The sequence below is a fragment of the Podarcis melisellensis genome (genome assembly GCF_964234715.1).
Source record: "Podarcis melisellensis genome assembly, chromosome: 2".
Taxonomy (NCBI): Eukaryota; Metazoa; Chordata; class Lepidosauria; order Squamata; family Lacertidae; genus Podarcis; species Podarcis melisellensis.
In genome coordinates, this window is record NC_138529.1 from 14,305,294 (window position 1) to 14,328,375 (window position 23,082).

The following is a 23,082-nucleotide window of genomic DNA, read 5'->3' on the forward strand; positions in this document are numbered from 1 at the left end:
ATAACACGCACCCGACCATAACACGCACATAGTTTTTAGAGGAGGAAAATCCGCAGGCATGCCACCCGTAGGCATTCCCTCCATAACACACACAGACATTTTCCCTTACTTTTTAGGAGGAAAAAAGTGAGTGTTATGGTGCAAAAAATACGGGTATGTATTTGAGAGTGACCACTCCTCTGTGAAGCAGCACGTTCACCAACACAAAATCTGTAGTAGCCCAGGAAATTTCCATTATGCAAACAAAATTAGCATCTTCATTTCACTCCAAACACAAGTCTAGACACCCACACTACTATCCAGTGGAATACAGGGTATGCAGGCCACTCCGACATATATGCCGAGCTCCAGAAGAGGGGCTGTGTTTTGTTATGCCAAGGTGGGATACAGAGTGCCAAAGTGCATGAAGGAGATCTACACTGACTGAAAGCATCTCAATTTGCAATTCAGCTCACTTACTGGAATGGGAGGGGATACATTCCCCCCCTTAATTGGAACAATCTTGTAGAAAGGCAAGACCAGAACTAGCCTGGCCTTTGACAACTCCAAAGAGAAAGAAAAATGATACAGAAGTGGTCAGGTGGTCAGAACCCTTCTAATATCCCATATATTGTTATTCAAGTGAGAATGGTTGGGCTCTTAGCTGCCAACTTTTCCCTTTTCTCGCGAGGAATTCTATTCGGAATAAGGGAATTTCCCTTAAAAAAAGGGAAACGTTGACAGCTATGGTTGGGTTGCCCTACAATAATACCTGCTGACTGTAGGAAAGAATGGCAGCTTTATGCAGGAGATCTCTCAGTAGAACCCAGATCAACTAAACCAGTCCTTATGTAGGTTTTCTAAAACGCCATTGCAGGTACCTAGGAGCAGTGGCATAGCGTGGGTTGTCAGCACCCGGGGCAAGGCAAGGAATTTGCGCCCCCTAACCTGTGGATTTGCGCCCCCTAACCCTAACCTCCAGATGTTGCGCCCGGTGCGGCCGCCCCCCCCTGCACCCCCCACGCTACGCCACTGCCTAGGAGTAAAACCCACAGAAAACAGTGGGATTTACTTCTATGTAGCCAGGCATCGCTTTGCCTTCCCAGCAGGGCTGCCACCCATAGGTGTAGCCAGGATTTATGTTGGGGGGCAGGATTTATGTTGGGGGAGCCGAACCAAGCTACCTGCGAGGCAATCGCTCAGTTAGTTAAGTATTTTATGTATCTACTTGATTTAGGGGAGGGGCAGCTGTCGTCCCCCCGCCTCTCTAGATACGCCCATGGTGCCAACTTGAACAAAATATTGAGTGGGGGGGGCAGGTGAGTCCTGCCCCACATAATCGATCACAAGGGACTACTTTAATGTCAATGCCCATCAACTTTTTGGGGAGGTGGCCCCCTCAAATATTTTATTGCGGGGAGGGCCGAAGGGATCTCCTCCCCTAGGAGTTGGTTCCTATGCTTCCGAGAGAGAAAGGAAAACCGATCTTCCCCACCACCGACGCGCCTCTTCCCCACATCTCACCTGGCTGTCGCTGGCGGTCCTCCATTGGCACCCCTGCTTCCCCCGCTCTCCGCGCTTTTCCCCAGGCGGGCAGTCCGGTGTTGGGATCTGGGCCGCGGCCTCCGGAGCCATGCCGAGCCCCCAGTCCGCCCCCCACCCACGCGATGGGTCCCTGACCCCCTTCTTCTCCGCCGCCGCCGCCGCCTCCCGCCCCCTGCGCGCTCGCCCCGGCTGCTCGCTCTCCATCCGTGCGCCGCTTGACTTTCTGCAAACCCCGCCTCCCCGCCCCGGCTTGGAAGGAGCCTCCGTGACGTCAAGGCCGGGCTCCGTTGACGTCGTCGGAATCCCAGCCATCAATGGGGCTAAAAATAGACGCCTCCGAACCCAAAATACTACACGCCCAAGGACGCGCGAGGCTCCCCCGCACTGCGCGGCGTTGCTACGGAGAGGGTGGGGCTGCCCGGGGCTGCCCGGGGAGGGGAGCAGCGCCGTGGCCTTTGTCCCCAGTGGGAAAAGAGGGGCAGGGAACGCAGCCTTGCGACGCCGCCGCCCCGCCTGTGTGATAGGAATTTTATGGCCTTAGATACAGTGGTACCTCGGGTTACATACGCTTCAGGTTACAGACTCCACTAACCCAGAAATAGTGCTTCAGGTTAAGAACTTTGCTTCAGGATGAGAACAGAAATGGTGCTCCGGCGGCGCGGCGGCAGCAGGAGGCTCCATTAGCTAAAGTGGTGCTTCAGGTTAAGCACAGTTTCAGGTTAAGAACGGACCTCCAGAACGAATTAAGTACTTAACCCGAGGTACCACTGTACAGTTCCCAGGATTCTTTTGCACATCGTACATACATCGGCACAGGAAGACCGACCTGGAACCATTTTGATTCCTAAACTGAGCAAATGTTTTCTCTGCAAGGTCAAAGTGGGAAACCTCTCCATTGTCTCTTTCATTCACAAATCCTGTCTTAAGGGTATGTCTGTTTGAATAGGGTGTGAGCCTGTGACATGGCAACCCAATCAAGTAACCTGCCAGACAGGAGATAAACAACGACAGGAGAAAAACAACATTCAACATTTCTGTTTTAGACCTCCTTTTTTGTGATATAGGTATGATGTATCTGAGGGGTGGTCTTAGGTTACACCCCTTCTGTGCTGTATGTATGATGTTTCTGCGGGTGGTCTTGATCTACAGGGTGGCAATTTCGAAAGTCCATATAAGGCCTTGCGCACCATTATTCTGGGTTCCTCCTCCCTCCTTTGTGTGGTGAGTGAGGACCCTGTTGCAACAGATCAATAAAGATCAAGCTTACTAGCTGCTTTGCTTCTCAATATTCTCTGGTTGGCCTCTGTTATCTTCTCCTACCAATAGGGAACCTATGTAAGGACTCTATATGGGCTCTTGGATACCCCATAAGGGAAAAGGGCAATTTTTGCTTACAACACCTGCAACGTCAGTGCACCGGTGCAAGTATGCCGTGAGGCCCCGGTAGGGTTGCCACCTTTGTTCATGCAAAATACAGGACAGGGACGATTTAAAAATAAATAAATCTGATGCCAAAGTGACTTCAGAGCAATCCATTGCAGGCATAGGCGAGCTGGGGGTGGGTGGGTGGGGGGTGCAGAGGGGGCAGCTGCCCCCTCCATCAAGTAAATAAAGAAATAAAAATACTAAACTAACTGACCAGCTGCGTCGCAGATAACTCAGTTCTGCCTCCTCCTAACATAAAGTCTGGAAAGCAATGACAAACCTAGACAGCATCTTAAAAAGCAGACATCACCTTGCCAACAAAGGTCCGTATAGTTGAATCTATGGTTTTCCCAGCAGTGATGTATGGAAGTGAGAGCTGGACCATAAAGAAGGCTGATCGCCGAAGAATTGATGCTTTTGAGTTATGGTGCTGGAGGAGACTCTTGAGAGTCCCATGGACTGCAAGCAGATCAAACCTATCCATTCTTAAGGAAATCAGCCCTGAGTGCTCACTGGAAGGACAGATCCTGAAGCTGAGGCTCCAATACTTTGGCCACCTCATGAGAAGAGAAGACTCCCTGGAAAAGACCCTGATGTTGGGAAAGATGGAGGGCACAAGGAGAAGGGGACGTCAGAGGACGAGATGGTTGGGCAGTGTTCTCGAAGCTACCAGCATGAGTTTGACCAAACTGCAGGAGGCAGTGGAAGACAGAAGTGCCTGGCGTGCTCTGGACCAGGGGGTCACGAAGAGTCGGACGCGACTAAACAACAACAACATGCCCATAATTGCAGCCTAACAAAATGGCCCCTCTGGAATTTGTCACACAAACATACACATGAATTTATAAAGCTGTCTGTCCTTGGCTACCCAGAGCTTAAATACATGACTTTTCAGACACGCATTTGGAGAGGGTCCCTAACTTGGCAGACAGACAGACAGACAGACAGACAGAAGGAAGACCTGGGATATGTAAAACAATACTATCAATACAGGAGGCAGCATTTTGCATTGAAATAGGAGACAATCACAGGTGGCCACGCTACGCGCGGGGGCAAAGCAAGCACTCCAGTTTATGGGAGGGGGGAAAAACCTCAACCCCAAAAAGAAAGCCCCCCCCTCCATTCAGCTACCGTCACGCCTCCTCCTTGTTGCACTTTTAAAAAACCAGGAGCCGTCATCAAATGCATGGGGGCGGAATGAGCTCTTGGCAATTTGGCACTGGACAAAAATCCCTTCCTGAATTTCTCAGGGCGGTTTTTAATAGAAAGCGGGGGCAGCCCCACTCGACGCTGGCTTGCCAATGAACGTGTGTAGGAGGAGGACGCGGATCGCACTGCGCGGCCGCAGCCCTCCTCCGCCGGAAGCAACGCGCGCTTGGGGGAGCGGAGCAGCGGAGAGCCGGGTGGGATTTGCTTCGGAGCGAATGCGCAATGGAAACCAGCAAGGAGGTTGCGCCCGGCTGCAGCCCGGTCCTGACTCTGTGTACCTGGAAGTCAGGTGTCCCCCCCCCCCAATTGAGTGCAACGGGGCTTCCTCGTGAGTAAGTACGCCTAAGGTTGGATTTAGCCCTGTAGAACTTTACTGGACCCGACGGTTTCATAGTAAATGTAGTAGGAGCTTGTTGCAAGGCGGTCGGCTTTTCCTTGGGAGTAGAGTTTATCAAACTGGGGGCAGAAGCTTTACTGTCGAGTAAAATATACAGAAGAGGAGCGGCTTGTTGGGTGGGACAATTCCCTAAAACTATCTGCATGCACACGAAAGCTCATACCAGTAACAAACTTAGCTGGTCTCTAAGGTGCTACTGGAAGGATTTTTTTTATTTTGTTCCTGAAATGAAAGCTATTCCCCTCCCTTATTTTTTTTTATCCCCCTCCCTCCCACTCCTTTTGGGCAGCTGCCAAACAGAAGAGAAAGGTCAGCAGCCACCTTTCCAATGCCCCACCTTTCCAATGTCGTGAGTTTCCGCCTTTGCAACGATTTCCCGAATCCTGGCTCGCCTCCAAATGTCTGACCGGTTCCGGTTTTGTAAAGATGCCATTGTCACGCATGGGGCTAAACGCGGTTCACGTGCCGCCCTTCGAAAGGCGGCTATCCAGGGCGCTCATTTCAATGATGTGTCTCTTCCCTTTTCAGTCCCTCATTAAAAACCACCCATTCACTTAAGAAAAGGGGGGGAAGCCCAAATGTCTCATTGAACAGGCGCAAGTGTAGCTAGCTACAGTGGTACCTCGGGATGCGAACGGGATCCGTTCCGGAGCCCCGTCGCGTTTTGCCGCTTCTGCGCATGCGTGTGACGCCATTTTGAGCGTCTGCGCATGCACGAGCGGCGAAACCCAGAAGTAATGCGCTCCGTTACTTCCGGGTTGCTGCAGAGCACAACTTGAATGCGCTCAACCCGGAGCACATTCAACCCGAGGTATGACTGTAGTGTCATTTTTCTAAAAAAAAAAAGGTGCTGGAACTCACCATGAACTTCTCCCTTGTTCTCTTAGAATGGCGATGGTGCCCACTTGAGAGGTGCTGTGGGATCTTCAGCTTCCAAAAATCATTTGGAAACTGGAACACTCGCTTCTGGGTTTCGATCGTTCGGGAGCCCATTTGTTTGGAAGCCAAGGTCCAATTGTATATAATATGTATGTGTATAATATTTGTGCTCTGGCAGTACATAGGCTAAAACACCATACAATCATACCTTGGGTTACAGATGCTTCAGGTTGCGATTTTTGGGTTATGGACCGCCGAAACCTGGAAGTACCAGAACGGGTTACTTCTGGGTTTCAGCAGCCACGCATGTGCAGAAGCGCTAAATTGCGCTTTGCGCAGACGCAGATGCGTCATTGTGGGTTGCGAATGCTGTGGGGTGCGAACATGCCTCCTGCACGGATCATGTTCACAAACCCATGCATCCACTGTATATCCACACACATATAATGAACTCCCCCAAAAATGGACAATAAGGGAGAATTAAGACAAGCTGTTCAAAGGATATTAAGCAGTTTGCCTCACTCAGCAGGAAGCAATAAAACAGGCTGAGATTGCAAGGAGGAAGGTTTTTCTTAACACTGGAAGAGGCCTTTGCTGAATAGGGCCGACCTTTGAGTAAACATTACAAAAGGGTCTTAGCTGATAGGAAGCGTTCTGAGGATCGCCGTTTTTCATCCTACTTTCAGCTAAGTGCCAAAGAGAAGCGGCTTAGCAGTGCTGAAGGACGCCAGCGTAGAAGCAGTCTTAACTTCAGGTAAGTGTGCAGGATTGCAGCCACATCAGAGCTTATTGAAACTCGCTTCTTGGGATGGCACTGTACAAAATTCGCACCTGTACAAATTTGCACCCAGATTGCCTCTTGGGACATGCCTGCCTGGTGCTTGTCTGGTTTGTTTTCACAAACAAACTAGAAGCAAAACTGGTTTTATTTTTGAGTAAGCAAGCTTCTCTATTGTGAGATTCTGGGCACTTTGCCTAGGGTCCATGTTTACTTTTGGAATGTGGCACAGCAGAGACTCTCATGTCTTTAGGATATATGGTTTATTTACACATATATACAAGCTGAGTCTACGATGGAAGGGTTCACAGCATCAACACCCTGAAAGGGTCTTGTTTCTCCTATAGCCGCAGCCTTGGATTCAAACAGAAATCAAGCATGGCTCTGCCTGTCTTCTTCCGGCTTGCGGCTTTACATCTGGCCCACACATAGGCGCCGAATCCATGGGGCTTGAGGGGGCCCGAGCCCCCTCAAAAATTCGTTTGGGGGGGCTCCGCCCCCCAATAATCTCCGGCGCCCCTCCAGCAGAGCTCCATCGCCGCCCCTCCCCCAGCCCAAAATGCACAGGGAGGGGCGGGCTGCATGCCTCCTGCCCTCCCTCCCGAGCAAAAGCTCCACCCAATTTCCTTTGGAGCTGATTAATAGGCGCAGCACGCTCTCCCCTATTCGCTCACGAGGAGGCGGCGCCACTTTATTTGCATATTCATGAGCTTATTTATTATTCATGAGCTTTCCCGGGCCCCCCCAATATTTTTTATAAGTCCGCGTCCCTGGGCCCACATCACTGCCAACTCGCCGCCTAGGCTTTATCCTTCTAACTCTGAGGTCTAGCACAGAGCCCCCTCTCCTTTGTTCTCTTAATGGCCCATCACCCAGGCGATCGCCTTGACACAGGAAGCTAAAAAGGTAAAGGTAAAGGGACCCCTGACCATTAGGTCCAGTTGCGGACGACTCTGGGGTTGCGGCGCTCATCTCGCTTTATTGGCTGAGGGAGCCAGCGTACAGCTTCCGGGTCATGTGGCCAGCATGACTAAGCCGCTTCTGGCGAACCAGAGCAGTGCACAGAAACGCCTTTTACTTTCCCGCCAGAGCGGTACCTATTTATCTACTTGACGTGCTTTTGAACTGCTAGGTTGGCAGGAGCAAGGACCGAGCAACGGGAGCTCACCCCGTCGTGGGCATTCAAACCGCCAACCTTCTGATTGGCAAGTCCTAGGCTCTGTGGTTGAAGATCTATGGATGGATCTATAGATCTATAACCATTTGTTAAATACAGTGGTACCTTGGGGTAAGTATTTAATTCGTTCCGGAGGTCCGTTCTTAACATGAAAGTGTTCTTAACCTGAAGCACCACTTTAGCTAATGGGACCTCCTGCTGCTGCTGCGCTGTCGGAGCACGATTTCTGTTCTCATCCTGAAGCAAAGTTCTTAACCCGAGGTACTATTTCTGGGTTGGCGGAGTCTGTAACCTGAAGCGTATGTAACCTGAGGTACCACTGTAGTTATAGAAAAGGCAGCCTGTGGCACCCCTGGGAATCCCCGGTGATTTTCCTTCTGAATTGTTGTTGCAGGACAATTAAGTTTTTCTGGGTCGGCTTTAACAAAACCGGCGCTTCAGATTTAAAACCATGAAAGGCACGCGTTTGCGGAGAGCTTTGTAATAACACTTCTTCACAAAATGCAGCGCTTTTGAGTTGTTCCGTGTGCTTGCTGGGGAGAAATGACTGGTGGGAAGGAGACACCTCCAAACCACATACTTGCTAAGTATGACGCAATATGTTACCTATAGTTGCGTGGTTCCATTTTTCTGCAGCCCCTGAGGTTGCAATCTGAAGTGGAAGATTGGCACAGGAAGAGGGAGAGGAGCTTCTAAACCCTTACCTCCCAGCCTGGGTTCCCACCACCACTGAAAATCGCACATGCCCACAGACGTCTTCTCCTCACTGTGGAAAAGACGTGTGTACCTATGTATGTTTCCTACCACAGCGGGGCTCAAAGCAGCTCGGAGGCTGGCGGTTTTAGGCAGGAAAGAACAGCTCCAGGGGAAAGGGTTAAGAAACCCCTCTCCCCTAAGGGAAGGGCCATGGCTGAGTCACAGGGGAAGGGGCAGCACAACTGCTTTCCCATACACAAGGTTCCAGATTTGGTATTTCCAGGTGGGGCTAGGAGAGACCGCTGCCCAAAAGCTTGGAGAGTCACCACTAGCTATTGCATAAAAAGGTAAAGGGACCCCTGACCATTAGGTCCAGTCGTGACCGACTCTGGGGTTACGGCACTCATCTCGCTTTATTGGCCGAGGGAGCTGGCGTACAGCTTCCGGGTCATGTGGCCAGCATGACTAAGCTGCTTCTGGTGAACCAGAGCAGCGCACGGAAACGCCATTTACCTTCCCGCTGGAGCTGTACCTATTTATCTACTTGCACTTTGACGTGCTTTCGAACTGCTAGGTTTCCAGGAGTAGGCACCAAGCAACCGGAGTTCACCCCATCGCGGGGATTCAAACCACCAAAGTTTCCGGCTGCAGAAGTTTCCATCTTAGTCCTTTGGATGTGTTAGGTATACAGCCGTCTGTACCTCGGAAGTTGGAACGCCTTCGGCTCAAACGTTTTTGGCTCCCGAACACCACAAACCCGGAAGCGACTGTTCTGGTTTGCAAACATTCTTTGGACCCGAACGTCCGGCGCAGCTTCCGATTGGCTGCAGGAGTTTCCTGCAGCCAATTGAAAGCTGCGCCTTGGTTTCTGAACACTTTGGAAGTCAAAATTTGGACTTCTGGAACAGATTCCGTTCGACTTCCAAGGTATGACTACTTTCCCACCCATTTTTTAAAAATTGCTTTTCAACATTTATCACAAGAGTAATACGCAACAAAGAAAAAAGAAACAAACCACACATTAATAAACTAAACATACAAAAAAGCAAAAAAAATTAAAAATTATCTCTTCAAATATCCAACTTCCCTTACATTGAAAACTGACTTTCTCGAATTCCCTCTAACTGAATTTCATTATATTGCCTTTATAACAGTTCTCCAAGTTCATATTTCTAATAATATTCTTTCATTTACTAACCTCTCTTCCTTTATTAATATTCTAATCCTTAATATTTACTACCACGTATCCTTATTCTACCCCTAAGCCTATTTGTTACTTCCAAGAATTTTCTATTTATCTTATATTACAATATTTAGCTAAATATTCTTTGAATTTCTTCCAATCCTCTTGTGTCTCCGCTTCTTTCTGGTTGTGGATTCTTCCATTCAGGTCAGCCAGCTGCAAGGTACGACTGTACTTTAGCATGGGCGTAGCCAGGATTTTTGTTGGGGACGGGACAGGACTGATGTGATTGGTCAGTTAAGTATTTCTATTGTTTTACTTGATCTAGGAGGGAGCAGCTCTCCCCCCCCCCCGCGCTACACCCATGTACTTGAGCCTATTGAAGTCATAGAATTATAGACTTGTAGGGTTGAAAGGGACAACGAGGGTCATCTTGTCCACCCCCCTGCAAAGCAGGACTTGAATATTTAAGAGTCTCGTGCTCTATCGACAGAGCTGGTAAATCATTGTACCTAAGTGTATTTCATGCTGCACATTACTTCTGAGCCTGACATATATCCTGCCCATTGAGGATATTTACAGGGCTCTTCTCCCCCCTCCCCCACGCCGGAACTCACTGGAACTCAGTTCCAGCACCTCTTATTTTCTAGAAAAAAATAGCACTGGGTTTTGCATATCCTTTTGTGTGCTGATTGCACATGATTTGTTTGATTTCTGTTAGGGAGAAGGAACCAAGAACAATGGAAGGAAACGATGACCTTTGCAGTTCTCTTTGCAGCCTTAATGGGGGGGGGGAGAGAGAAAGCTGTGATGTTCAGGATGCCAAATCTTAGCCCCCACTGCAGTCTGCACATGAGGAGATAATAATAATAATAATAATAATAATAATAATAATAATAATAATAATAATAATAATAATTTATATCCCGCCCTCCCCAGCCGAAGCCGGGCTCAGAGCGGCTAACAACAGTAAAAATAACACCGTTTACAAAAAATCACAATCAGTTAATTGAAATACATTCTAAAATCAATTCATTCTGATGCAAGCTCATCAGACCGCCAATACACAGGAAAGTCCCAAATACACGCACACACACACACACACACACACACACAACCTTTCACCTTGGGTTAGGGGCAGCATGGCAGGAGATGGGTTGCATTTATTTGTTTGTTAAATTTCTATGCCACCCTTCATCCGAGGATCACAGGGCGGTTTTCAATATAAAAAGACAAAGATCATAGAATTGGAACAGACCCCAAGGGCCATCGAGTGCCCCCCCCGCAAAGCAGGAATTGTTTGCCCACAATGATCCTGAGATTTAAGAGTCTCGTGCTTTGCCGACTGAGCTATCCATTTTTGCGCATAGAAACAAACAAAAACGATACTCTTCCTCCTCCCCCCGCAGTCCAGTTTAAAAGGCTGTAGATGGAACGTTTAGCCAAAGGCCAGGGAGAAGAGGAATGTTTTTGCCCGGCACCTAAATATATATAATTATGTAATAATAACAATTTATTATTTATACCCCACCCATCTAGCTGGGTTTCCCCAGCCACTCTGGGCAGCTTCCAACAAAATATTAACAATACAATAAAACACCAGACATTAAAAACTTCCCTAAACAGGACTGCCTTCAGATGTCTTTTAAAAGTCAGATAGTTGTTTATTTCCTTGACATCTGATGGGAGGGCGCTCCACAGGGCGGGCACCACCACCGAGAAGGCCCTCTGCCTGGTTCCCTGTAACCTTGCAGTGAGGGAACTGCCAGAAGGAGCTGGACCTCAGTGTCTGGGCTGAATGATGGGGGTGGAGACACTCCTCCAGGTATACTGGGCCGAGGCCGTTTAGGGCCTGTGCCAAGACTTGCTGTTCCTCTTGTGACACAGATTTCTCCTTTTCCTGCAGCAGAACCCCCTCAGTGCATCCTCAAAATCTGCTCCAGGGGATTGGGGTACCCTCCAGAGCAGATTGAGGGTTGGAAGGGCAGAGGAATGAGACCTGCGGGTATCAGGCGGTACAGGGGTCCCTCTGTTTACGTACTTAATTCGTTCCGGAGGTCCGTTCTTAACCTGGAACTGTTCTTAACCTGAAGCACCACTTTAGCTAATGGGGCCTCCCACTGCTGCCACGCGATTTCTGTTCTCATCCTGAAGCAAAGTACTTAACCCGAGGTACTATTTCTGGGTTAGCGGAGTTTGTAACCGGAAACGTATGGAACCTGAGGTACCACTGTATATGATTCCTGCATCCCAGTAAAACCTGATAGCAGATTGGCAGGTAATGAAGAAGAAGAAGAAGAAGAAGAAGAAGGAAGAAGAAGAGGAGGAGTAGTAGTTTGGATTTGATATCCCGCCTTTCACTCCCTTTAAGGAGTCTCAAAGCGGCTAACATTCTCCTTTCCCTTCCTTCCCCACAACAAACACTCTGTGAGGTGAGTGGGGCTGAGAGACTTCAGAGAAGTGTGACTGGCCCAGGGTCACCCAGCAGCTGCGTGTGGAGGAGCGGAGACGCGAACCTGGTTCCCCAGATTACGAGTACACCGCTCTTAACCACTACATCACACTGGCTCTCGCTGTTGTGGATTGGGCTGAAAAGAAAGCCTGCCTTGTCCTGCATTTTGTTCTAACAGAGGCTGCCCAGAAGCCCATGGGAAACCCGTACGGAGGACATGAGCACAGCCGCACTCTTGTGAATCTAGCAACTGGTCTTCAGAGGCATGTCTTCCATCTCCAGCACTGAAGGCAGAAAATAGCCACTGTAAGTATGCCGGGAGCGGAAGAGCTGCAGCAAACATTGCCTCCACCCGCTATCTAGAAGAAATCCCAGTGTGATTCAAGAATCAGCTTATCAAAATGTTCAGGTGGTAATGCCCATTTGGGGTGGTTCTCTGCTCCAGTGTGCTAACCCCAGACTCTCCACGTGTCCCTATTTTCCAGGGACAGTCCTGGGTTTGTAGAAGCCATCTCCTTTTCTGATTTGATTTTGGAATGTGCCACTTTTCCTTAGGGCATCCCTATTTTCACTGGGGAAATGTTGGAAGGTACAGTAAAAGGTGGTGCTGTGGGTTAAACCAGAGTGTAGGATTTGCCGATCAGAAGGTAGGCGGTTTGAATCCCCGCAACGGGGTGAGCTCCTGTTGCTTGGTCCCTGCTCCTGCCAACCTAGCAGTTCTAAAGCACGTCAAAGTGCAAGTAGATAAATAGGTACCGCTCTGGCGGGAAGGTAAACAGTGTTTCTGTGCGCTGCTCTGGTTCGCCAGAAGCGGCTTAGTCATGCTGGCCACATGACCTGGAAGCTGTATGCCGGCTCCATCGGCCAATAAAGTGAGATGAGTGCTGCAACCCCAGAGTTGGCCACGACTGGACCTAATGGTCAGGGGTCCCTTTACCCTTACCTTACAGTAAAAGGTAAAGGTACCCCTGACCATTAGGTCCAGCTAAACAAGCTATGGCTTAGGGCCCCACTCTCTTGGGACCCTCCCAATAATTGAAAAGAAAAATAATAACTGGATGTACATTTCCAAAATATAGGATAAAAAAACCCAAACAAAAAAAACCTACATACAGCAACAGTGTTTTGTGTTGTGTAGGCTTTTATGATGTAAGTAATGGCCCCCGCCTGCTAGCCCGCTCCCTAAAATATCACTGATTTGCTAATTTCTATATATAGGGTGCCTACATTCTGCATGTGCAAATGGCTTTAGATACCTATTAAAAAAGGTAAAGGTAAAGGACCCCTGGCAGCTGAGTCCAATCACGAACGACTCTGGGGTTGCAGCGCTCATCTTGCTTTAGAGGCTGAGGGAGCCGACGTTTGTCCACTCCGCAGACAGCTTTTCCGCTACTCTGAAAATTTATTATTCCAAAAACGAAACCTTCATCTGGTTGTAAATATTAAGATTATACCAGCAAGAATGAGTCTTTTTGTTTTAAAAAATAAATAAAAATGATCTAAATAAAGTCTTACTGACTAGTGATTTAAATCGTGATTTAAACCGATTTGATTTGAATCAAAAATCCACCTGGTCTGAAGTCATTTCTTTGCAGGATTTTTGGGGCCCAGGCTTTAGTTGGAATGCTGTGGAGTTGTAAAGGTGAAGAAGTAGGAAATAAGAACTGGAACACAAAGAAAATAAATGATCACTGTGTGTTTCAGGGATAGGTATTGCATATGCAATATTGAACCAGGGTTATCTTTCTCTAGCTTCAGCAAGGCTGTGCTGCACTGCCCTCGTGTGGTGAGAGCTTTAATTAAACCTGAGTAGGATTTCTAGATGCAGTTCTGTATTATCTGACAGCTACTGCAGAATGAGGAACTCTGTTAGGACCACAGTACTGTATCACAATTATTCCCCCTGCCAATTATATTTTATTATGTTTCAAAATTTTTAGCATATATAATCAAAACACAATTATGTATTTTTCTCTTGTTTTCATTGACTTCCATGGGAGCGGGCGTACAGCTTCCGGGTCACGTGGCCAGCATGACTAAGCCGCTTCTGGAGAACCAGAGCAGCACACGGAAACGCCGTTTACCTTCCCGCTGGAGTGGTACCTATTTATCTACTTGCAGTTTGACATGCTTTCGAACTGCTAAGTTGGCAGGAGCAGGGACTGAGCAATTGGAGCTCACCCCGACCTTCTGATCGGCAAGTCCTAGGCTCTGTGGTTTAACCCACAGCGCCACCTGCGTCAGTAGTACATGCAAAAAGGATCTAGGTGGGCTCAGCATAAAATATAGCTAATGCTATTCTAGGATGCAGCAACAGAAGTATAGTGTTCAGATCAAGGGAATTCAAAGTCCTGCTCTATTCTGCTTTGGTCAGATCACCCCTGGAGTACTGTGTCCAGTTCTGGGCAGCACAATTTAAAAAGGATATTGATAAGCTGGAACTGGGACGCAGGTGGCGCTGTGGTCTAAACCACTGAGGCCGCAACCCCAGAGTCAGCCACGACTGGACCTAATGGTCAGGGGTCCCTTTACCCTTTACCTACAACTAATATATAAACTGATCTTCCCAAACTCAGGGCAGTTTAGAGTTAGATATAACACTTTATCCGGGTGGCGCTGTGAGAATGTCAACAAAATAAACAACTATCTAACTTTTAGAAGACATCTGAAGGCAGCCCTGTTTAGGGAAGTTTTTAATATTTGATGTTTTATTGTGGTTTTAATATTCTGTCGAGAGCCACCCCGAGTGGCTGGGGAAACCCAGCCAGATGGGTGGGGTAGAAATAATCAATTATTATAATTATATTGTACATGCCAGCAGATCAGCATGAATCCAGGAAATGTACTTACGCATTGTCAGCAGAACTGAGATGGAGAGATAGGCACTTACAGGCACTTCTGGTGGCCTTGGTCAGTGGAAGCAAGTGGAGATTAGTTTTGGTACCAGGGAAAGAGTTATCACTGCATCTGCAATCTCTTTGATGGGTGCGGGGCAAAGACAGAATAATAGTAGTAGTAGTAGTAATAATAATAATAATAATAATAATAATAATAATAATAATTTATTTATACTCCGCCCATCTGGCTGAGTTTCCCCAGCCACTCTGGGCGGCTCCCAATCTAGTGTTAAAAACAATACAGCATTAAATATTAAAAAATTCCCTAAACAGGGCTGCCTTCAGATGTCTCTTAAAAATAAGATAGCTGCTTATTTCCTTCACATCTGAAGGGAGGGCGTTCCACAGGGCGGGTGCCACTACCGAGAAGGCCCTCTGCCTGGTTCCCTGTAACCTCACTTCTCGCAATGAGGGAACTGCCAGAAGGTCCTTGGAGCTGGACCTCAGTGTCCGGGCAGAACGATGGGGGTGGAGATGCTCCTTCAGGTATACTGGGCCTAGGCCGTTTAGGGCTTTAAAGGTCAACACCAACACTTTGAAGTTTGCTCGGAAACGTACTGGGAGCCAATGCAAATCTCTCAGGACCGGTGTTATGTGGTCCCAGCGGCCGCCCCCAGTCACCAGTCTAGCTGCCGCATTCTGGATTAATTGCAGTTTCCGGGTCACCTTCAAAGGTAGCCTCACGTAGAGCGCATTACAGTAGTCCAAGTGGGAGATAACTAGAAGACCTTACCTGGCAGACCTTGGTCAACTACACAATCTTTGCCACTCGGCTTGCCCAAGGCTTGGAGGAGGCGGCAGCTCTGGCACCAGGCAGATGGCACTCAGAAGCCTTGTTTATTGCCGCATTGGAGAATCTGACTCATCAGAGACCTTGGAAGCCCAGCTGGTCCCAGATGACGACGAGGCAAACTGGTGAGAATCCATGTTGCGGATGGACTAGCAAACTTTCCCAGCTCTTGATCCTTCTAACTGGGAGTTTGCCTTGCACCATTTTAAATAAATTCATTCAACCTGAGACCAAGTCCCTTTGAATGGCATAATCCTCTTGGCTGTGGCCCTTCTTGGCTCTGGCAGGTCGTTGGGTAATTATGTCCAGTTGTGGAAAAACGTGGTTTTGTTCTTTCTGTTGTTGAATATTTTCTGTAATCTTGCGTCAATAAAAAAGTTGTGGGGTTTTGCTTACAAACAGGATTACTCTTATCCATCTTCTCTCTGTTGTTGTTGTTATTGTTGTTGTTTTTTGTCTATGCAAAAAATCAGTACAATGGTACATCGGAAGTCGAACAGAATCTGTTCTGGAAGTTCCTTCGACTTCCAAAACGTTGGAAAGCCACGTCAGATGTTCGGGTTCCAAAGAACGTTTGCAAACCAGAACACTCACTTCTAGGTTTGCAGCGTTCAGGAGCCAAAACGTTGGACTCGCAAGGCGTTCTGCATCCAAGGTTCAACTGTAATTATCTTTCTAGCATCACTGCTGCATTTGTCACTTTGACCAGCAGATGGTGCCAGAGAAGAACTGTTTGTTATATTGTCTAAGGCAGGGGTCCTTTTTCAGCAGGGGGCCGGTCCACCGTCCCTCAGACCTTGTGGGGGGGCCGGACTATATTTTTTGGGGGGAAATGAACGAATTCCTATGCCCCACAAATATCCCAGAGATGCATTTTAAATAAAAGCACACGTTCTACTCATGTAAAAACACCAGGCAGGCCCCACAAATAACCCGGAGATGCATTTAAAGAAAAGGGCACATTCTACTCATGTAAAAACGCGCTGATTCCCAGACTGTCCGTGGGCTGGATTTAGTAGGCAATTGGGCCAGATCCGGCCCCTGAGCCTTAGGTTGCCTACCCCTGGTCTAAGGCACCTTTTACTGCTTTGTGTGTATTGGATAACTGTTGACTTGAGTATGGTTCCAAAGATTGCAATAGTTTGAATATTTGGCACGTTTTGTGTGTGTGTTTTGTACCACTTCATGCCAATGTTGCCAGTGAAAGAAGAGTGTCTTGTCTTTGGGCACGAGTAACATTTGAACGATGAAGCCGGCACAAAAACACACGAATATTGATGTTGAGAATGGGGCAACTATTTGTCTGCCCTTAGATGAAAAATGTGGGTTACCTCCACTGAGTCCTACTCAAAGCAGACCCCCCCAACCCGAAATGCATGAACCTAAGTTAATCATGCCCATTATCTTCAACTGGTCTACTCTGAGTAGGATCAGCATTGGCAACAGCCCTGCGCTATGCATCTTGCACATGGAATCATAGAATGGTAGATTTGGAAGAGACCCTGAGGTTCGTTCTAGTCCAACGCCCTGCAGTGCAGGAATATGCAGATGTCTCACTTGGGAATCAAACCTACAACATTGGCTTTATTAGCAGCAGGCTATTGCGAGTGACGATGTGGTCGAAACCACTGAGTCTCTTGGGCTTCCCGATCCGAAGGTCGGTGGTTTGAATCCTCCCAACGGAGTGAGCTTCCGTTACTCTGTCTCAGCTCCTGCCAATCTAGCAGTTCGAAAGCACACCAGTGCAAGTAGATAAATAGCTACCACTGCGACAGGAAGGTAAATGGCGTTTCCATGCGCTCTGGTTTCTGTCACGGTGTTCCACTGTGCCAGAAGCGGTTTAGTCATGCTGGCCACATGATCTGGGAAAGCTGTGGACAAACGCTGGCTCCCTCGGCCTGAAAGCGAGATGAGTGGCATAACCCACAGTCGCCTTTGACTGGACTTAACTGCTCGGTGGGCCTTTACCTTTACCTCCCCCCCCACCAATTGAGCTGTCTAGGCAGTGCCCCATCCACACTCAGCCATAGCATTAGGTATCCTGAGAACCAGAACTTTCACGAGACAAAAACAAAACAAGTGGCTATCTCTCATGGTTGCAGAGAAATAAGAAGGTAGTGTGAAGGGATACAGAGAGGGGTAACAGGATGTATCTTGTCTGGGGTTTCTGTGTTCACTCTTTACAGTTCCTGGTTGATTTCTCATTCACTAGTCCTGATGGCCCAATCCTTTTGCTTGTTTTCTTCCTTCCTTCCACTTCTGGTCCCAGCTCCTGCCAACCTAGCAGTTCGAAAGCACGTCAAAGTGCAAGTAGATAAATAGGTACCACTCCAGCGGGAAGGTAAATGGCGTTTCCGTGCGCTGCTCTGGTTCGCCAGAAGCGGCTTAGTCATGCTGGCCACATGACCCGGAAGCTGTATCCCGGCTCACTCGGCCAATAAAGTGAGATGAGCGCTGCAACCCCAGAGTCGTCTGTGACTGGACCTAATGGTCAGGGGTCCCTTTACCTTTATCGTCAAGGAAGACATCGGATCAGGTAGAACTACCCATCCTGACTAGTAGCCAATGGTAGCCTCTTCCTCCATGAAATTGTCTAATCCTGTTTTAAAGCTCCCAGGTGACCTGGGTTCTTCCAGATGACCTGTTGCTCAGTCACCCAACCTCATTTGTCTGCAGGGTGATTGAACTATGTTTGTTATTTAATGAACATTTGTTCTGTTTTGTGGTTGTTTTTTGTTTTGTTTTTGCCAATTAATTTTTATTAGTTTTCCAAATTTTTAACAAATGAACAACAAATTTAACACAGATTTAAAAACTGACTTTTCGTCCTCCTCCCCACTTTCAAGGTGCTTCTATCCCCTCCCTCCTTTGCTGCTTACAGTAAAATACTTTTTCTTAATTTCTAATACTTTCCCACCCACAATGAACATTTGGTATAATGTGTTCGGGGAGAGATGTGGCTTTGCTTCCAAGCCAGCACAACCCCACATTTCCCAGTATGTTTCTACGTCACTTTCCTTTATCGGAAAAAGTCTGATCTTTCGTGCGAAGCGAGCTTTGTTGCGCAAAACCTCCCAAATATTCTATAATAACGTCATGTCACAAATGTGCTGGTGTGGGATTGGATCCCACCTGAAAACTGTTACAGACTGTGAAATAAACTTGGAGTCGAGAGTGGATTTCAGGCTCTTTATTCAGCTCATAGTGGTGAAGAGGAATGGGAGTTCCCCCAGAATGTCTGCTTTATATACATTATTTACACAATGGGCCCCACGTGATTGGCTTATTCCGGGATTCACCTGTAGGCCAATCAGGTTGCAGATTCACTTCCACCTGGAGCTGGATTGGGTGGCTACTGCGGACCAATCAGACTACTGCATTCTGGATCCTATTGTTCTAGGACCAATCAGACTGCTGTATTCTGAATCCTATTGTTTTAGGACCAATCAGACTGCTGTATTCTGAATTCTATTGTTCTAGGACCAATCAGACTGCTGCATTTTGGATCCTATTCAACTCAGTACATAGCCGACTGGAAGCACTTTTTTTTTGCGATGGAAAAACGAGAGCATGTGTTCCCCAGACACAGAGGCAGGGAAGGGAAGAGAAATGGTTCACATTCAGCCCAAGATGTTCTTTAAACACAGCCTAGAATGGTCCCTCATTCTGCCACCGGAAAAGCTGGGGAGGGAGTTTCCAAGCAGGAATTCCACAAGATCCCACAGGAAAACAGGCAGGAAAAGAAGCTGGATGAACCTAGAGTGCACCAAAAAAAAAAAAAAAAGGCCCGGACATGTGTCCCTTTGCAGCATTCGGAATAATAGGCTCAAGATGAGGCTTTGTTCTCTCTCTCTCTCTCTCTCTCTCTCTCTCTCTCTCTCTCTCTCTCTCTCTCTCTCTCTCTTCCCCCCCCCCCCAAGTCTGCCTGTTGCATTTGTTTCATTGCTGAATTTCATGCCAAAGGCACTCCGCTAGCGTGGAAGGGACAGCAGTCTAGGAGGTTATTCAGAGTCCATGGCCAAAACTGAGTTAACGTAGCTCACTTGACTGTAGCTGCACTTTGAAGCGGGGGAAACTGACAATGCCTAATCTGCTGGCTTTCCCCACCCCACCCCCATTTTTATTTTATTTTTTAAAAATCAAGTTTCTAGGCGGCATCGTTAGAGGAAGAGCTTGTGGGAACACATTGGTGGAGTTCAATAATAATTGCTCATTGCTGTTCAGCATGGAGCTGTGTTATCAAGCCTGCTTTGTCTTATTAGTTTATTAAATTTCTACACAGCCCTTCAACCAAGGATCACAGGGCAGTTTACAATATAAAAGCACAAAACATAGTAACAAACAAAGAGCCAGTGTGGTGTAGTGGTTAGGAGCAGTGGATTTGTAATCTGGTGAACCGGGTTCGCTTTCCCACTTCTCCACATGCAGCTGCTGGCCAGCATGACTAAGCCACTTCTGGCGAACCAGAGCAGCGCATGGAAACGCTGTTTACCTTCCCGCTGAAGCGGTACCTATTTATCTACTTGCACTGGTGTGCTTTTGAACTGCTATGTTGGCAGGAGCAGGGACTGAGCAACGGGAGCTCACCCCGTCGTGGGGATTCGAACCGCAGACCTTCTGATCAGCAAGTCCTAGGCTCTGTGGCTTTAACCCACAGCACCACCTGCTGTTCCTTTGAGCTGTAAAAGCCAACCCCAATTTTGCAGGGCAGCTTCCTGTTTCCTCCTGTGTTTCCAGGACATGCAAAAATTCAGCATGCCTCATTGTCGTGTTTTTATGCTGGAAAAAGCTGGACGTTGCGTTTCTACTTATGCAGGTGTTAAAGCAGGGGTAGGTAACCTAAGGCCTGTGGGCTGGATGTGGTCCAATCACCTTCTCAATCTGGCCCACGGACAGTCCAGCAATCAGTGTGTTTTTACACAAGTAGAATATGTGCTTTTAATTAAAATGCATCTCTGGGTTATTTGTGGGGCATAGGAATTTGTTCATTTCCCCCCAAAAAACATAGTCCAGGCCACCACATGGTCTGAGGGACGGTGGACCGGCCCACGGCTGAAAAAGGTTGCTGACCTGTGTGTTAAAGGGACCTGTCAATCACAGGAGGTTGATCTCAGGTGTTAGGGAGCCTTGATTTCTAGATCAGCATTTTCGTCTCCTGAGTTTGAGTGGAAGGCCTAGAAGGAAAAGCTTCCTTGCAACTAACGATATACGATATCTTTATTGTCATTGTCGCATGCAGAACAATGAAATTGAAAAACTACATAAAACATTCAAAAACCCCTAAAAACTCTGAAACCCCATTTTAAAATACATATACTATAGAGACCCCTTATGCTGCGTTTAGAACCAGAATTGCATTTGTGTAGAAACTGTTTCTCAGGCGGCTAGTCCTGGCCTTTATAAACGTATACCTTCTTCCAGAAGGCAGAAGCTGAAAGAGATCATTTCCGCGGTGCGTACTCTCCTGCGCTATCTCTGCCGCTTTCTTATGGCACCTGGCAGCATAGATTTGATCCAAGGTGGGAAGAATGCATCCAATTATTCTCTCTGCAGTCTTTACAACCCTGGGCAGCATTGTTTTTTCCCTGGCTGTGCAGCTCCCAAACCACACACACAGACCATAAGTTAGTACGCTCTCCACAATGCAATGGTAAAATGCCATCAACATGTCCTTTGAGAGATTGTTTTTCTGGAGGATTCTCAGAAAATATAACCTCTGCTGTGCTCTCTTCATCAGGTCTTTGCTGTTTTCTCCCCAGGTTAGGTCATCTCTCAACTCCATTCCCAGAAATCGAAACACTGAGACCTGTTCCATGCACTTCCCCTCAAGAATAAGTGGCTGAATATTCAATTTACATTTCCTAAAGTCCACAATGATCTCTTTTGTTTACTTTAAGTTAAGGAATAAGTTGTTCTTCCTGCACCACTCCTCCAACTCTCCCAACCCCTCCTCTCCAGACTTTCTCAGCGCTTCATTGCTGCCCTCCAGTTAAATCTCCAGGCATGCCCAGGGCACTGGGCGTGGGATGCTCCCTGGTGCTAAATCCAGTTGCCTCCATGTCTCGCATGCCATTGCAAACCAAGCAGAAGGTGCTTGGCTGTCTGGGGCCCACTGGCCTGTCAAAATGGGTTTGCGTCTCAGGACCGCTGCGCCTGCGTTGGCAAAGCTGAGAGCCTCTGGAATGCAACTGTTGTTTCTGCCTTGGCTGGCTGTCGGAACGCCAGGTGGGAAATGCGCACCCAGAGACGCTGATGCGCACGGATCTCTGCACACGTCCACAGACATGCACAAAGGCCCTGCCAGTCAGAAGCAGGCAGAATTGCATTCAGAGGAGAAGCACTTATAACCACTGGAGTTGTCTTTGCATCGATGACTGCTTAGGTAAAGGTAAAGGGACTCCTGACCATTAGGTCCAGTCGTGGGCGACTCTGGGGTTGCAGCGCTCATCCCTCTTTATTGGCCGAGGAAGCCGGCGTACAGCTTCCAGGTCATGCGGCCAGCATGACTAAGCCACTTCTGGTGAACCAGAGCAGCGCATGGAAACGCCGTTTATCTATCCGCCGGAGTGGTACCTATTTATCTACTTGCACTTTGACGGGCTTTCGAACTGCTAGGTTGGCAGGAGCAGGGACCAAGCAACGGGAGCTCACCCCATCATAGGGATTTGAACCACTGACCTTCTGATCAGCAAGTCCTAGGCTCTGTGGTTTAACCCACAGCGCCACCCACGTCCGATGACTGCTTAGATGACTGCTAAACATAGGAATACAGTGCTACCTTGGTTCTCAAACGTAATCCGTTCTGGAAGTCCGTTCCAAAACCAAAGTGTTCCAAAACCAAGGTGTGTTTTCCCATGGAAAGTAATGCAAAATGGATTAATCCGTTCCAGACTTTTAAAAACCCCTAAAACAGCAATTTAACATGAATTTTACTATCAAGTGAGACCATTGATCCATAAAATGAAAACAATGTACTTCAGTCACACAATCAATCAATCAATCAATCAATCAATCAATCAGTAACTGAACTGGGTTCCACACTGCCACAAAAACAAAACAAAAAAGAGCCGCAAAAACGCAAAAGAAATAGCAAAAACAGACAGACCTCAGCATAACACTCAAAACAGAGCACGTTTGGCTTCCAAAAAAAGTTTGCAAACCGGAACACTTACTTCCAGGTTTGCAGTGTTTGGGTTCCAAGTTGTTTGAGTACCAAGGCGTTTGAAAACCAAGGTACCACTGTATAAGAAGAAGCTATTTACTAACCAACAAAGTGAAACTGGCATGGGCACAAATGGGCCCCATTATGGTTCCCCTTTATCACATACACAGCCCAACAAGACGACAACAAGAACCCGCCAACAGTATACAAATCCATCTGGATAACCTGATCTATAAACACATACATACCCCACTCACACACGAAAACAAATTTCACTACAGCCCATCGAAGACAACCAACCACACCCTAGGCATATATATTCTAACTTTGCAAAAGGGGAAGCTACAAAGCAGGGGTCAGCAAACTTTTTCAGCAGGGGGCCAGTCCACTGTCCCTCAGACCTTGTGGGGTGGCCAGACTATATTTTGGAAAAAAACAACCCAAAACAAATTCCTTTGCTCCACAAATAACCCAGAGATGCATTTAAAAGAAAAGGACACATTCTACTCATGT

General features: G+C 47.6%; 1 protein-coding gene and 1 long non-coding RNA gene across 3 annotated transcripts in view; one reads left to right on the forward strand and one right to left on the reverse strand.

The window, feature by feature from the left end:
- NR4A1 (nuclear receptor subfamily 4 group A member 1) overlaps positions 1–1,655 on the reverse strand; it is a 41,748-nt gene extending 40,093 nt beyond the window's left edge. Inside the window, exon 1 of the mRNA XM_081898701.1 lies at positions 1,504–1,655. Within this exon, the coding sequence (XP_081754827.1) occupies positions 1,504–1,528 (25 nt within the window). The 5' untranslated portion in view covers positions 1,529–1,655. The remainder of the gene's footprint in view (positions 1–1,503) is intronic.
- A 2,577-nt stretch (positions 1,656–4,232) lies between these two features.
- The window catches only part of LOC309363033, a 71,678-nt gene continuing 52,828 nt past the window's right edge, over positions 4,233–23,082 (forward strand). Inside the window, exons 1-2 of one of the 2 annotated variants that reach the window (XR_014165176.1) lie at positions 4,233–4,490; positions 6,121–6,188. This is a non-coding gene — a long non-coding RNA (uncharacterized lncRNA). The remainder of the gene's footprint in view (positions 4,491–6,120; positions 6,189–23,082) is intronic. The other variant, XR_014165177.1, reaches the window with a different exon arrangement.